The sequence below is a fragment of the Podarcis raffonei genome, chromosome 8, assembly GCF_027172205.1.
Source record: "Podarcis raffonei isolate rPodRaf1 chromosome 8, rPodRaf1.pri, whole genome shotgun sequence".
In the NCBI taxonomy this organism is placed as follows: Eukaryota; Metazoa; Chordata; class Lepidosauria; order Squamata; family Lacertidae; genus Podarcis; species Podarcis raffonei.
In genome coordinates this window covers 4,271,694-4,288,552 of record NC_070609.1, presented here as the reverse complement: position 1 = coordinate 4,288,552, position 16,859 = coordinate 4,271,694, and the positions used below count along the sequence as shown (strand labels likewise).

The window sequence follows — 16,859 nt, the reverse complement described above, 5'->3', positions numbered from 1 at the left end:
GGACTTACTCTCGAGTAAGACCCTCCTGTCGGATGCTGCAGCAACCCAAGTCCCTAGATTGCAACGGGGCTTGTTTCTGCATCATTATGCGTCTTCCAGGTGCGCTTGACCCCGTTGCGATCCTTGGAGGAACCCTGCGCTTATAGAGCAGGTGTTTTGGGTTGAGGGACTACCTCAGCTGCCAAGCCCCGTTTACGAGGGAGGCAAGGAGCGCTGATGGGCTTGCTTCTGAGTAAAAGGTGCACAGGAATTGCGTTCCCGTCCAAAAGACCCACTGTCATGTACAAAGCACCACCATTTCCGCAACCCATGCAGAATAAAACAAGCAAGTTCTCCTAAGGGAAGCAAAATCTGGTTGTGGAGTTTAGGCTTGAATCATGGGTTTTTTAAAGTCTTTCTTCTAAGGGAGGACGCCTGGTGTCAACAGAAAGACATACTGATTTCAGAGGTGCAACCGGAATTGTTAGCCTGTCAGATTACAGTCTTGCCGTTTGGTATCCAAGCACCCTTGGCTCAGAAGTTAAATCCCACAATTTCCCACAGGGTGGGACTATTTCTTTGCTAATGTTCCCTTTGAATAAGTTGGAATAAAGTTCAATTTAACTCAATGAGGCTTGCTTCTGAGCAGTGCGTTTTTCTGGTGATATGCAGGGGTACACTCCCTGGAGAAGACCCTGATGTTGGGAAAGATGGAGGGCACAAGGAGAAGGGGGGCGACAGAGGACGAGATGGTTGGATAGTGTTTTCGAGGTTACCAGCATGAGTTTGACCAAACTGCGGCAGGCAGTGGAAGACAGGAGTGCCTGGCGTGCTCTGGTCCAGGGGGTCACGAAGAGTCGGACACGACTAAACGACTAAACAACAACAACACGTACCCTAAACATTTTGTGAATCTTTGTGCTTTTGTGAATGGGAACGGGGGATTAGGGGAATTTGAAATATTATTTATAATATAAAAGCTTTAATATAAAATTTCTAACTGTTGTATTTGTATACAGCAAAGAGAAGTTTAGAGTGATTAGGTATGTTTTAATTTAGTTAATTATGTAATAGGTTTAAGTTAGAAAATGAATATGGATGTTGAATTTGATGTTTGTAATTTTTCTTTTTTCGGTTTTGGAAATAAAAAATAAATAAAAATAAAAGGAGATACGTCCAGGGTTAGCTTCTGAGGGCTTTCCTTATGTACCTTCTCACCCCACCCAACTTACAACGGCTGGGTTTTCAACAAACATTCTGCTTCAATGTTTATACTGCTAACTTTGACTGAGAAAATAGTAATTCATCAGCGGTGACATCTAAACCCAGCAAATTCCTCTGGGTTTTCCCTGTTGCCTTCCTGTGCTTTTTCAGCAAAGTCTTTGTTGAAAAATGCAATGGATGCAATGCAGAAAACCTGGTTGATGTTTGTTATGATACAGCAGTAAGCAGGGGGTTTTCCCAGGGAAAGCTGCGAGGGAAACAAAAAATCTCTCAGACCCATGCCTAGAAAACTTGGGAAAACGGAAGTGTGGACGAGCCCTGTGTCAGGGTGAGACCCCAATTTTCATTCCATCTCCACCCACTGCAGAAAAGCAGGGCTTCAGCCGATTTCTGCTGCCTATGCTCTGTTAACTTCTAGGTTAGATTACTGCATTTTATGGGGTGGTTTGTGGCTGGTGGCAGTTGTGGAAGCTCAGGCTCAGGCTTGATGACCTGGATCTGCACTAAAGATGGCCTCTGGCCTCCTCAGCAGCCGCATCTCTTGGAGCTGGAGTCAGTCAGGGCCTTACCCTCCCAAGGAGGTGGGGGAAATCCTGCAAGGCAGCAAGCAGGTCTTCCAGGACTTGCAGGCATGTGTTATGTACTGATGTTCTCACCCTGGGCCAGCAGGGGAATACTGTAGATAGTTTTCACTCAGGTCCACAAATGCAAATAAGGGATTGAAAATGATGTTCAGTGATTGGATAGTTACAGAACATTGTTACAGTTGCATTGTACTGGAGCTCTATATAAGCAGGCTGGCTGAACCCTTCAGTTCAGTTCTGTTCTGGCCTGTGAATAAACAAGAGCTGTTTGAAGAATCGCTGTGTCGTCTGATATGTTCACCCACAACTTAACAGTATCTACTGTGTTATCTTCCATTCAGAGACAGAGAGAAGGTGTTTAGACTAAACTGACGCATACACAACCCTGCATATCCCAGGCACTTCCTCCAATGTGTCTGTGTACTCACATATATCTTCTTTAAAGATCTTAAATTCTCCTCTTAAGACATTCTGCATTTCTCCTATTTGTTGCTTTCTTCTCTTTTCTTTTTCTACCATGAGAAAAATCAAGAACAGAAGAAGTGCAAGCAGGGCAGACTCCTTTTATATTGAGATCTACACATAACACACTTTAGTCACAGTGATTTTCAAAGCAGTTTTTCAGCCACAAACCTTCATTGTGTTAATATTATCTCCCAATCAGAGAGATAGAAGAGGAATCCCCCAAATATCTCAGCGCTCATGCAGCAGGGACCATTTACCGGGGAACCACACAAAGATTATAAGGCGGGGGAAGCTTTGAACTGCCTCGCACATCCGCTGAAATGTCTATTTCCTCCCTCTCCTGGAGAGATTTTAGGTGGAAGTTTTGCAACACCGTTGTGAGGAATAGGAAGAGCTCCATACGGGCCAAACCTTCGCCAAGGCAGACCCTTTTCCCTGGAGAAACAAAAAATAGGATTTTATTATGTATTTTGTGTTTTCATTTTGTATTTTTTATGTTGTGAACTGCCCTATGATCTTCGGGTGAAGGGCAGTATGCAAATTTGATAGTAAGCCAGTGAGAGAGCCAGTGTGGTATAGTGGTTAAGAGTGGTAGACTCATAATCTGGTGAACTGGGTTTGCGTCTCCGCTCCTCCACATGCAGGCCTGTGCAAAGGGTGGGAGGGGCAGCTGGGGACACTTGCTCTGGGCTTCCGAATGATAAGCTGGCCAGGGGGCCCCGCCAGACTTATGCTGCCATGCCAGGAACACCCTGTGTTACTCCCAGCTGACAGTGGACCCCTGCACCGGGCCATCGACAAGCTCTGCACTGGCCTGACAATTAATAGTAATATTAATTTTAAAACATTATTCCTCCAAATATGGTGGTGGCCCAGAGGGCCACAATAAATGTGATAATGTGTATCCCTGTAACTCCTTGAGTGTGTTTCTAATAGAGGAGTTATGGTAATCTGTTGCCTTATGAAACTGATGATTTTGCAGGCTGCCCCATTGGGGCAAGAATACAGCTAATAGGTGAATCACAAAGATTTAGCTCACAGCTGGGACATGGTGCAAATGGCTACATGTCATCCGGGTCCCCAACATGCATACTATCCATGTAACAGAACACAGTGGGATTTACCTGCCTAAGTGGTCCATGGCTATCCCACAGGTTCTTTGTGAGCAGACAGAGTCTGCTTGAGAATTCTTTCCCCCCCCCCTCCCCGCACCCAAGAGTTATTTACAGCAGGGTTGACAATCATGTACTGGTGGGGGTTGGATTCCTGGGACTTCAGCTTTTGCTTATGTAGCAGTTTATAATCTTGCTTTGGACATGCACATATATTATGCACATCTATTATGTCACGTGACAAGTTGTTTGTTCAATACTATAAATACCCAGCTCTGGTTGAAGTTGGGGCTTTTAGCTTTTGGGAAAAGATCCCACGAAAAGCCTGCTGCGGCAAATAAAGGCTTTTCTCGGAAGAACCCGTGTCTGCTTTATTGGCAAAGATTCCCGCTACACTAACACAATGCTCAATCCAAGACTTATTTTCCTATTAATTAACCCAACACCCTTGCCCTTCTCACTCTTTCTTTCCTCCTTCACATCCTTAATTGCTTCTAAGGTTTAGCCGAGTCTACCCTCCCATGCGTTCCTCCCTACCATGAAGCTGATGTGCAATACCTGTTGAAAATGGGAGGAAGGCCTCATTCTTCTTGAAGGACCCTCTTTCATCCAGGAAGTGACGAGGATTGAACTTCCTCGGTGTCTCAAAGTGCTGGGGGTCATGCAGGCAGGACGACAGGAATGGCACTACTGTGGTTCCCTGGAGAGGAAAGACAGAGACCCCAAAAGCAAATGTTGCTGATATATAAAATATATAAAATATATCAGAATTGGAGAGTAGCCTCTATCAAAGGCAGCATGGACTTTGAAGGTTTTAAATGTTTTTAATGTTCTGTTGAAAGCCGCCCAGAGTGGAAACCCAGCCATATGGGTGGAGTAGAAATACGAAATAATTATTATTATTATTATTATTATTATTATTATTATTATTATTATTATTACTGCAACTGATTCAGTTCAGGGCCTTCTGTTTCCTCTTTATCCTGCATTTGGCCTTTCACCCTGTGCCAGACCCACCTACACCTTAAACCTCTTGAACTTTCTGCATTAATAATACAATAAGAAACATAGTTAGTTCAAACCTCCTCAACTGCAGGAGTGGAGATGGCTCAGGTTATTTAAGGTAAGACAGCACAATTATAACAGGATGTTGTGTGTGACTGAGTTTGCTGCCATACTGAAGTCCTTCCACAGTGATGAGGGACTGTTTTCCTGTCCATTAGGCGGGATTTGTACCACAGGTATCCTACCTCACTGATTAGTCCTCGAGTTTGCTGCACTACACAGACGCACATCTCCTTCTGCTTCCTGTAAATGTTGGAAAGTGGAAGCACAACCATCTAGACCACTGCAGCTTTCTACTCTTGCACAGGGATGTGTGTGTGCAAACACACATGTGCACAGCTGCATCTGTACACCTGCAGGTAGGATTTTGGACCTGTCACTAATGCTTCTGTTGGTCACATGGCTCACCGCACCTTGGGAATGCTGAAGCCCCGGAAATGTGTGTCACAGGTCACCGAATGGGGAGGTACCAGTGGGGAGACGTCTATAAAGCGCTGGATCTCATGAATGACAGCATCCGTGAAGGGCATCTGACTCCGGTCCTCTAAGGAGGGGCTGCGGTGCCTCCCAATGACACGGTCAATCTCCTCTTGGACCTTAGCTGTAAAGAAGAGAGAAGGGTTAAAACTATAAACTGTGGTACCCAGGCGGTGGGAGGTGGTTAGATATATGCATTTATAGGAGGAGGAAAGATTTTTGATAGCCTTTCTTTCCTTGGCGATCACTCTTGGCTGATTAAGATTGTCTTCCATGAATATGGTCTTAACAGTGTGTCCATAAGTGACTGTGGAGGCCAATTCTGGATCCACACATCCTTCCACATTAGGGACATAGGTTTCTGGGGGCAAGTTGATCATGGTGAGGATTTGCCAAACGTATCTCCCTTTCATCCTGAGTTCGTGCTTCTTCAAAGTTCCCTGATGCCTTTGGTACAAGCTATTCTCCAATTCTGATATATATCAGAACAGTGTAGAAAGTAAAATCAAAATGGAGCTCATGCTTTGCATACAGAAGGGTCTGTTTCTGGCATCTCCAATTAAAGGATTAATGTAGAAGCTGATAGAAAAAACCATTCTCCACCTGAGAGCCTGGGGTGCTGCCGCCACTCAAAGCAGATAAGAAGGGGCTAGACTGGGGGTAAGGAAGACCTTTTGGAAAGCAGGGACCGTAGTCTTTTGTGTAGAACCTTTCAGGGGCCACATGACAATGGTGGGTAGAACCAAAGCCAAAAGTGGATGGAGCAACAGGTGTGACTCTTAACACTGGACAGTTGGCTACCTTCCAGTCATGCAAAAGCCAACAACCTGCCCCATCATCTCAAGAAGCTGCTAGCAATGGTCTAAAACTACTCCAGATTATTCCCAGTAGCAATTTCACTTCAAACCACCACTGTTCCTGTGTGAACCCTAGAATAGTAGGAGTGCTTGCCATAGATGTTCTGGCCCCGGGGTGATCAAAGAAAGGACCTGGGCAGGCTAAAGTTCAGGTTTTGTCCCAATGGAACTTTCATAGGCTAGAGCTAAAAGGGAGTCCTGGTTTATTTGGCAAGGAAGGAAACCCATAAGGCAGCCCAAAAGACGGGCAACAAGACTGAGTGAGGAAGATTTGGTCTTGTTTTTTCACCTTCTATCTCTGGGTATCGGAGGAGGATGAGAAGCCCGTATCTGAGGGTGGTGCTGACTGTCTCTGTCCCTGCAAAGAACAGGTTAAGAACCGTAACAGCCAAGTTCTCATTATGGAATTCCGAAGTTGGGTTCCCTTTCTCCTGACACAGGGAGGAAGAAGAGGAGGAAAGAAGAGAGCAAGTTATACAACCAGGAGCCAATCAGCATGCCTACACACATATTTTATGGAAGGCTGGTGTATGGCCAGCAGGATTTGCTTTCCATATATTTAGATCAATTATGAAAGATCAACTGTGCTGTATATTATCAACCTCTATTACATAGAAATATTTTGGTTTATACATTCCCTGAATGAGATTGACTGGATACAAGTTAATGAAAATGAAGACATCTGTGTTTGACCGCTCCGGCGGGAAGGTAAATGGTGTTTCCGTGCGCTGCTCTGGTTCGCCAGAAGCGGCTTAGTCATGCTGGCCACATGACCCGGAAGCTGTACTCCGGCTCCCTTAGCCAATAAAGCGAGATGAGCGCAACCCCAGAGTCGGTCACGACTGGACCTAATGGTCAGGGGTCCCTTTACCTTTACTTTTGAGATTGGCTTGGTAAGGAACCAAGAAGTGTTTGGCCGTAGATTTCTATTTTTCATTTTTACGCTATGTAATGGCAGCTGTTTCTAGTCCCCCTCACCTTAGATATCTGACTCAATAGAATTTTTATTCTAATGCATTGTAAGTTTTTTAACTTTTGTAAAGTGTGGTCGAACAATTCAGTGGTACCTCAGGTTACAGATGCTTCAGGTTACAGACTCCCCTAACCCAGAAATAGTCCCTCGGCTTAAGAACTTTGCTTCAGGATGAGAACAGAAATCATGCTCCAGCGGCACAGCGGCAGCGGGAGGCCCCATTAGCTAAAGTGGTGCTTCAGGTTAAGAACAGTTTCAGGTTAAGAAAGGACCTCCAGAACGAATTAAGTACATAACCAGAGGTACCACTGTATTATTATTACCAGGCCAGTGCAGAACTTGTCTGTGGCCCGGGGCAGGGGTCCTCGGTCAGCTGGGAGTAACAGGGTGTTCCTGGCATGGCCAGGAAAAATAAAAGCAGGAAAACCCGCTTTTCAATGCTGGACATTGGTGCAGGAGCTGCTCAGGTGCCTGGGGCGGTGTGCCCAGGGGCAGGATGAGCTGCCCATAGGGGCAGGGCACACCACGGGGCCTCCGGAGTCTGCCTGCCTCCTCCCACTCAGCCGCTCTACAGTTGGGGGGGGGGAAGGAGCGGGCGTACCGTTTGGGCAGCGCAGAGCCTGCAGGCGTCCAAGCCACCGTGTCTCTCCCATGAGAGATGCGTGGCTTGGGCACACTGCAGGCCCCATGGTGAGTGCCGCCCAGCATTTTGTCACCCCCCTCAGTGGTGACACCCAGGGCGGTCCACACCCACCGCACCCCCCCTTGCTCCGCCCCTGATGCTGGACCAGAACAAATGGCAATTTGGGTTTTTCCATGGATTGCTGTTTGCTCCGATTCATTGGCAAAGAGTAGATTGTAATGGAGAAATCATGGGACTCAAAAGAAAAAGGGGGAAGCATTTAGACACGGTGCTTTCAAGTGTGGACCTGTGCCTAGAAATGCAGCACAAAAGGAAGTTTGGATGAGGCCTTTATGTCAGAACAAAGACTGTTGAGAAGGTCAACCTCCAATAACTGGGAGACACACAGTTCCCCCCAACAAGTACCTGCTCCATTTTGGCCAGGAAACAGTCAATGAAGTCCCGGGGGCAATTTGGATCGAAGGACTCCCGGTGGATCTGGACCCTCTGAGAGATGAAGTTTATTAACTCCTTCATGTACTTGGGCACTTCTTGGTGAGGCCCAGGCAGGATCCGCATCAGGCCTGGGAAAAAATTCTTCATCTTTGAAGAAAAATAACAGACATAACTGTCTAAGCTTCCTCATTGTATTGCACCCCATGGTCTGGACCCCTTAATGCCCAAGCCCTGTACTATGTCCTCCCAACCCACACCCAAATAAAAATGAGACATTTTTTTAAAAAGTGGAGGGCATGAAATAACCAGGTTACGGGAGGCTATGGATGCATTCTCTTGTCCCAGGTGAGCAGGTGCCTCCATTACCTGCGACGCTGTGGAAAACATGAGCCGGAAGGATTTGTTGATCACATTAAGTAAAAAGACAAACTGTTTGTCTTCATATTCGAACCGCTGGCCAAAAACCACAGAGCAGATAACATTGGAGACGGCATGGCTGAGGTAGAAGGTCGGGTCAAATGGGTGCCCTGCGGAGGTGGAAAATGGGGACAACATCACCTAAGATGCCAGGTTGCATCCTGTGGTTCAAAGGAGTAATAATAATAATAATAATAATAATAATAATAATAATAATAATAGTAATAATTTACTTATACCCCACCCATCTGGCTGGGTTTCTCCAGCCACTCTGGCAGCTCCCCAAAAAATATTAAAAACACAATGAAACATCCTACATTAAAAATTTCCCTAAACAGGGCTGCCAGTGGCTTGAATTTAATTAATTAATTTTATAATGAATGATTTTGTGTTGTGTTGTGTTGTTTGTGTTGTACTTTTGTATTGTTTTATTGTTGTTAGCCGCCCTGAGCCCGGCTTCGGCTGGGGAGGGCGGGATATAAATAAAAATTTTTATTATTATTATTCCTCAGGAGAAAGAATATACCTAATGGACACTTTTATATGCCTGTTGCTTTTGTCCATGAAGTAAACACAGAGGAATTACACCAGAAAGATATGGATGTCTCGTGTACCCCAGGTAGTGTGGTTGCTGACCTTGAGCCAGACATCCTGTAGAGTGAAGTCAAATGGGCCTTAGAAAGCACTGCTAACAACAAGGGCAGTGGAAGTGATGATATTCCAGCTGAACTATTTGAAATTTTAAACGATGATGCTGTTAAGGTGCTACATTCAATATGCCAGCAAATTTGGAAAACTCAGCAGTGGCCAGAGAATTGGAGAAGATCAGTCTACATCCCAATCCCAAAGAAGGGCAGTGCCAAAGAATGCTCCAACTACTGCACAATTGCACTCATTTCACACGCTAGCAAGGTTATGCTTAAAATTCTACAAGGCAGGCTTAAGCAGCATGTGGACCGAGAACTCCCAGAAGTGCAAGCTGGATTTTGAAGGGGCAGAGGAACCAGAGACCAAATTGCAAACATGCGCTGGATTATGGAGAAAGCTAGAGAGTTCCAGAAAGACATCTACTTCTGCTTCATTGACTATGCAAAAGCCTTTGACTACATCAACCACAGCAAACTATGACAAGTTCTTAAAGAAATGGGAGTGCCTGATCACCTCATCTGTCTCCTGAGAAATCTCTATGTGGGACAAGAAGCTACAGTTAGAACTGGATATGGAACAACTGATTGGTTCAAAATTGGGAAAGGAATACGGCAAGGCTGTATATTATCGCCCTGCTTATTTAATTCATCATGCGAAAGGCTGGGCTGGATGAATCCCAAGCCGGAATTAAGATCACTGGAAGAAATATCAATAACCTCAGATATGCAGATGACACAACCTTGATGGCAGAAAGTGAGGAGGAATTAAAGAACCTTTTAATGAGGGTGAAAGAGGAGAGCGCAAAATATGGTCTGAAGCTCAAGATAAAAAAACGAAGATCATGGCCACTGGTCCCCTCACCTCCTGGCAAATAGAAGGGGAAGAAATAGAGGCAGTGAGAGATTTTACTTTCTTGGGCTCCATGATCACTGCAGATGGTAACAGCAGTCACGAAATTAAAAGACGCCTCCTCCTTGGGAGAAAGGCGATGGCAAACCTAGACAGCATCTTAAAAAGCAGAGACATCACCTTGCCAACATAGGTCCATATAGTGAAAGCCATGGTTTTCCCTGTAGTGATGTATGGAAGTGAGAGCTGGATCGTAAAGAAGGCTGATCGCCGAAGAATGGATGCTTTTGAATTCTGGTGCTGGAGGAGACTCTTGAGAGTCCCACGGACTGCAAGAAGGTCAAACCTCTCCATTCTGAAGGAAATCAGCCCTGAGTGCTCACTGGAAGGACAGATCCTGAAGCTGAGGCTCCAGTACTTTGGCCACCTCATGAGAAGAGAAGACTCCCTGGAAAAGACCCTGATGTTGGGAAAGATGGAGGGCACAAGGAGAAGGGGACGACAGAGGACGAGATGGTGGGACAGTGTTCTCGAAGCTACAAACATGAGTTTGACCAAACTGTGGGAGGCAGTGGAAGACAGGAGTGCCTGGTGTGCTCTGGTCCAGGGGGTCACGAAGAGGCGGACACGACTAAACGACTAAACAACAACAACAACAATGGACACTGGTGCATTTAGCTAAAAATAGCTCCTGAATGTTTTAACAGCATCCAGAAATATGCAAACGATGCTTCTCCAGCTAGATGAAGCCAAATAAACCTCTGCACATGGGCAGGATCTTGCCATGCTGTGGAATACTAGAAAGCTTGGGGGCTGTCCTTCCTCTTAATTAGGCAAGATATAGAAATTCTCCTTAATTCTATTAAAAACTTTCCAGAGGGACAGAGAAAGGAAAGAAGAAAAATGATTTTACATTTAAAGAATGCACTCTTATTTAATATTGAACTGTCAAGGCGTAGGCAGAAAACACAGAGGGTTATATCCACCCTCATGTGCAAACTGTGCCCCAGAAAATGAAACTCTATATAGTGAATTTCAAGAGTTCCTTAAGACAATGACTTGGAAAGTTGTGGTAAAAGAGAGGCAACTTTGCCTTTTCAATAGCTGAGGGAAAAGCCTAAGGAAATAAGGGAAAGGGACAAGGCCATCTTGCAGTTTCACCCAGAAATGCAATACCAAGACATCCTCTGGTGAAACTTTCAAATTCCTCAGGGACTCGTGAGGCATGTTTAGTGATTAATTTATTTCAGAACAAGGCATGTCTAGTCATTAATTTATTTTGGACGGTCGAGCTGTTCAGAAGGGCTTACTCTGGGGGGCGGGAGGGCAGGAAAACCTTTTGAATCCTCCTTAAAAAACAAAATCCTGAGGCAACTCCTGTGGCCCTCTAAAGGCCCATGGCCTTGGAAAGGCTCCCCTCACCCTCCAGGCCTTGAGGAGAGAGAGAAAGGGAGAAAGGAAGAGGCAGCTCCTGGCAGAAAGGCAGCCATTTTGAGCCTGGCATTCATCTAGCCTCTTCATGGCGGGAGAGTGGAAAAAGGCGGGAAAAGGACTCCGCTAGAGGATGGCTCCCTGGTATCTCCTCAGTTTCCTCACATCCCTTGTCTGGTCTGAGGAGAGAGGAAAATGGGTCTTATTTCTCCACAGAAACAATCCTGGTTCCTCACCAGATGTCTCACCCCTCAAGTCTCTGAGGGAAGAGGGAACGGAGGCAGACAAGCCCAAGGTTTATACAGGGGTCAGCAAATTTTTTCAGCAGGGGGCCGGTCCACTGTCCCTCATACCTCATCGGGGGCCGGACTATATTTTATGAGGGAGAAATGAACGAATTCCTATGCCCCACAAATAACCCAGAGATGCATTTTAAATAAAAGGACACATCCTACTCATGTAAAAACACGCTGATTCCCGGACTGTCCGGGGGCCGGATTGAGAAGGCGATTGGGCCAGATCCAGCCCCCATGCCTTAGTTTGCCTACCCATGGTTTATAATAATGATGATAATGTATTATTTATACCCCACTCATCTGGCTGAGTTTTTGAGGGAAGGCGCCGGGCGCTCAGAAAACCACAGAATCTGGCACCACAATGGACCCCTCTGTGGTGATTAAACCCTTTTTTGCACATCTGGGCTGGAACACAAGGAGGAAGGAGATCCTTTACAGTGGTACCTCGGGTTAAGTACTTAATTCGTTCTGGAGGTCTGTTCTTAACCTGAAACTGTTCTTAACCTGAAGCACCACTTTAGCTAATGGGGCCTCCTGCTGCTGCTGTGCCGCCAGAGCACGATTTCTGTTTTTATCCTGAAGCAAAGTTCTTAACCTGAAGCACCACTTTAGCTAATGGGGCCTCCCACTGCCACTGTGCGTTTTCTGTTCTCATCCTGAAGGAAAGTTCTTAACCCGAGGTACTATTTCTGGGTTAGCGGAGTCTGTAACCTGAAGCGTATGTAACCTGAAGTGTATGTAACCTGAGGTACCACTGTATATGCCACAATCTTCCTGAGGGACTAACGCCATCTCCTGAAACCAGATGACAAACTCTGTGGGCAACGGGGCAGGTGTAAAGGAGGAAAGCCAGACCCACTTATTTGACAGGGGACTGAATGATTGTGAGGAAAGCATGGCGGGTGTTTTGGCAGGATGAGCGGCCGTTCCAACATCGTTTTCCTCGCCTCCTGCTACGACAATGTCAAAAAGAACACAGTGCCCCTTCTGAGGGGAAACGTTCACCTTCTGTTTTCCTCAGGGCTTCCACCAGGAACTGGGCCTCCTCCTGGATCCGCTCCTCGATGGATCTCTTCCCCATCCCAAAGTTCCTCAGGGTTGTGAGGGAGAAGCGACGCAGCTGCCTCCACCGTTCCCCGTTGGTGGAAACCACGCCTGGAAATGGAGAAAAACGCCACAAAAAAGGCAGAAGACTGGGGGAGAAAAGATGGAGGCGCTACACGGAAAACAATGGCACACAGAACCTCCCTCTAGTTTAACAATCCCATTCTCACAGGGACATATGTTCCAGGGGGGACATTTTCTTCACTACAAGTCAGGTCCAAAAGAAGATGGAAGGGCCACACAGAGAACACTGGAAAAAGCAATGTGTTTCTGGTTTCTCTGAGATGAAGAGGGATAGAATCACAGTATTGTAGACATGGAAGGGACCCCAGGGGTCCTCTAGTCCAACCCCCTGCATTGCAGCAGTTATAGAGGAAGCCCTGGCATGGAAGTCACTGCACAGAAAGATGGAGGGACAGTTGGCATGAGCTGAGGGGAAGCAGACTTTGGCATAATTTCACCGCCTTGAATCAGCTCAGGGGTGGCAGGCCTCTGGACCACAGGAACCAACCACCAGGCCTATGGCTCTCCTTCTTGGGACCTCCCAACCATCCCAACAAGAGTTTGGCTTTCCAGTGGCAACAAGAAAGAAATGGAAGATGGAGAGAGAGAAGGTGAGAATGAGGGCAGGGAGGAAGAGGCAGCTGTGAAGGGAGAGAGAAGAAGCAGCTTCCCTACATTAAATAGGATTCGGTTCACATTTAATTCACACTCATTTATACTTTGCAAAACAATAGGAGAACTGAAACACAGCCACACTTCAAAATTTGCACTTGTCCAAATTTTGCAGTGCCGTTCTCCAGTCAATATTTATAAAAACAGTGGAAAGCAGGCATTAAAATATATTCGTGAAACAGTGAAAATAACATCAAAATGCATTGTATTGGGGGAAATTGCTTGCAAAGATAAAATGTGGACATTAGTCACAACGGCACACAAAAATGTGCTTACTAGGAGAAATCCGAACTAAAACACTGGAGAATTTTGGAGAGGTTTGTTGCTGTTTTTAAAGAAAAGTGGTGTGGAGAAGTGGAAAAATGAGAAGTCTAGAAAAGCCAAATTGGTTGACCTTGCCATTCCTAGGAGTGAAATGGGAGAAAGTGAGAACACTGGAAAGTGAGAAAATCGAGTCAAATTTCTCCCCCATCCCTAGTAAAGGAAGATAGGAAAGCTGCATTAGAATGATAGAGTTGGAAAGGATCCCTATGAACTTCTAGTCCAACTCCCTGCCATGCAGGAATGCAAGAATACTGAGTCAGTCCATCTAGCTCAGATAATACTGAGAATAGAACAGATGGAAGGATGAGGTGTGTGTGGCAGAAAGAAGGTGGAAGGAAGGAAGGAAGGAAGGAAGGAAGGAAGGAAGGAAGGAAGGAAGGAGGAAAGGCCATGCAAACTTTTTCCTCTTCTTCCCCCCACACCTTGGCTCCAGCACCACTTACCACAGTCCTGCACATCACTGAAAAGTTTCCTATGGTGGAATGCAATTTTCAGACTAAAAGTAGTTCTTCAGTCCTGAGCTATATTAAATTATAGACTCACAGCGCTCCTTCTCCCTCTGGTGGCTTCAGTTATAGCTTCATGTTTTGGTATATCTTGTAAATCAAGTGCACCACACCTCTTGCTTTCTCATTTATTATGATGGTACTCTCCACTTGTATGTTATCTCATCGCAAATATCCAGATAAATTGCTTTATTGTTGCTTCTTGTGCATGTAGCATCCCAGGCTGGGCTTGGTTTGATTTACTTTTTATATGTTTGACTCATGAAGTCCTATTTTATTATTGGGTTTACATGGATAATGTTCAAAAATAAGAAGAAGACAGGGATCATAGAAAGCTGCCTTCTATCGAGTCAGGCATGTGGTCCACCCAGCTCAGTATACTGACTGGCGCCTTCTCTCCATTGTTTCAAGTAAATGCCAGAGACTGTAGCTGGGACATTCTGCATTCAGAGCAGGTACTCTTGACACTGAGCTATGGCCCTTCCTCTAATATTGCAAGATAAATTTATCCCATCTAAGCTTTCAGTTGCATTCATTTCTGCTACAAACATTCCATTTTCAAGCTGCCACTTACCATAATCCCTGATGCTTTCATCCATACCCATCATCAGTCCTCTCCCTCCAAATGCTTCTGCATTATCTATGAGTGCTTCCTTTATGGTTCCATAACCGCACAGCACCACAATTGGCCGGGAGCCCATGTAGACAGTGAAGACTGAGCCATACTGCTCCTGGAACTGCCAAGAGACAAAGAACACACCTGATACTTGGATGGAAAGCGACAGCGTGAAAGGGTGTGATTCGGTGGAAGACCATGTGCTTTGCATGCAGAAGGACCCAGGTCCAGTCCCTGCCGTCTAAAACCCTGGAGAGCTACTGCCGGACAGTGCAGAGCAGAAGAAAACATGACTAGATGGATCAGTAATCTGAATCTGTATAAGGCAGTTTCCTCTTTTTCTGCAGTAACAAATCCTGCCTAGGGGTAGCTCCTCCTCTTCCACTCCAAATGGCACCGGGACACCTCCTTCACATAGCAGCCCCCAACCCTGCTGGCAGCAGAGACCCACACTCACCTTCTGAAAAGATGTTACGATGTTCCAAACATCCAACTGGAGCAAATTGCCCACCAAAGGCAACGGGGTGGGGCCTGGGGGCAGCTTGCCCTTTGTGGCATCTCTCCTCCGGATTAGGATAAGCAAGAAGGTGATGCAGGAGACCAGCAAGAAGGGCAACACTCCAAAGAGGCCCATTTGGGAGCAGACGGCCCTCGTTGAGTTTGCTGCTCCTGGTACTTTGGTTCTGCAAAGAAGTGAATGGGCATCCCAAGCGCTGCCTATAAATCAAAGGAGCCTGAACTCATTTAAAGATTAACTATTTTCCACAAATGAGCCAGTGTTAAGAATAACAGGGATAAAGGTCAGTTTGCATAACTTATTTATTATGAGTTTTGCCAGCACACTTTGGTGTCCTCTGCACATTGGTATCAGCAAGGAAGGCAACAGAGGACACTCCTCATGACTAGAGAGGTTAATTTCCCCCCCGATTGCCCCAGGGCAATGATCTGAAGAAAAGTTCATTCAGTGACATTATTTTGGGGAGAAAGTCTACATAGTTTCATGTATTTGGGCTGTTCATTGACCAGACCTTTGCTGCATAGGGGAGGCTGAGTCTGTTTCCAGCAATAGCAGTGCCTCTGGGTTCAGCGCGCAGAGGTAACTCTAGAGGACTGTATTCAGTGAGGTCATACCAGGCACAGAGCTTCTGGGCCTTACTGAAATTCAAGGCCAGCCTTTTCTCCCCGAGGCCCAGGATCTCCAGGATGTTGTTGTTTGCAGATCGCAGTGTCCTTTGTGGGGCATACCACACTGCCCCACACCTGACATCATGCATGATGCCAAAGGTAGGGTGGGATGTGTGGCTTGGCCAAAAGGGCTTAAGGGGCCAAAAGGTACAGTCTGATAGGCCTAATTGGAGATGCCCCACTGCTGGTCTGGACATAGCTGAGCCAACCCTACACTCTGAAATTTCTGAGAAATTCAACTTCCCCCAGTATCCAGAGGATCTGCCTATCGCCTCTTACTTCCTTCCAAAAAATAAAAAAAACTTGAGCTCTGACATTTAAGACAACTCTTAAAACTAATGCTTTTTTCCTAGAAAAATAAGTGCCGGTGTAGCACCCTGCTTGTGGTTAACGCTTAGCTGGAATGAAATATTCAACGCAGCAATAGAGAAATTAAAATAATAATTTATTTGTCAGACAAATAAATGAGAGACACAGTGGTATATGGTTACCAAAGCTCTGGCCTTTCAGCCCTGATGGCCAGCACTTATATTCCCTCAGCCCAGCCCCCTTGCTCCTCCTTTGGCTGCCTCTGTCCAATCAGCCTGGTTGAAATTCCTATTGGCTGTTTGCTAGAACCAATCATAAAAGATACATCCATTTCCTATTACCTTTTATGGGAGACAAAGAGCTATATTTCCTTCTATCCATAAATGGCAGACAAGTAGCCATATATCTTACATTTGCCTTGACAAGGCACCTTAATTACCAGATCACCTTTTGCCCCTGTTGCTCCTGCATTCCAAAACAAATGACTAAAACAAATGGCTCATGGTATTAAATTCTATCGAAACAGAGATCTTGGGTTCACATTCTCACACACCATCAATGAAATAAGAATCTAACATAAGAATCTAACATTTCTTACTTTCTAAATCCTTTGCATAATTACATTAAGCCAACAAATCTCATACATAACATAGATAGCTTTTTAGAAGAAAAGGCCTTTGCAAAG

At 45.6% G+C, this 16,859-nt stretch overlaps 2 protein-coding genes across 2 annotated transcripts in view; both read right to left on the bottom strand.

Moving 5' to 3' along the window:
• Positions 1–16,859, bottom strand: part of LOC128420217 (zinc finger protein 501-like) — a 169,167-nt gene that overhangs the window by 69,777 nt on the left and 82,531 nt on the right. The gene's annotated exons all lie outside the window — the stretch shown is intronic.
• On the bottom strand, positions 2,337–15,869 carry LOC128420216 (cytochrome P450 2B1-like). Its single transcript, XM_053401768.1, has 9 exons — positions 15,138–15,869; positions 14,639–14,801; positions 12,461–12,610; positions 8,181–8,341; positions 7,785–7,961; positions 6,053–6,194; positions 4,843–5,030; positions 3,923–4,064; positions 2,337–2,687 (listed from the first exon to the last, which is right to left on the bottom strand). Exons 1-9 carry the CDS (start codon positions 15,312–15,314, stop codon positions 2,506–2,508), a joined length of 1,482 nt encoding a protein of 493 aa, XP_053257743.1. The 5' UTR covers positions 15,315–15,869; the 3' UTR covers positions 2,337–2,505.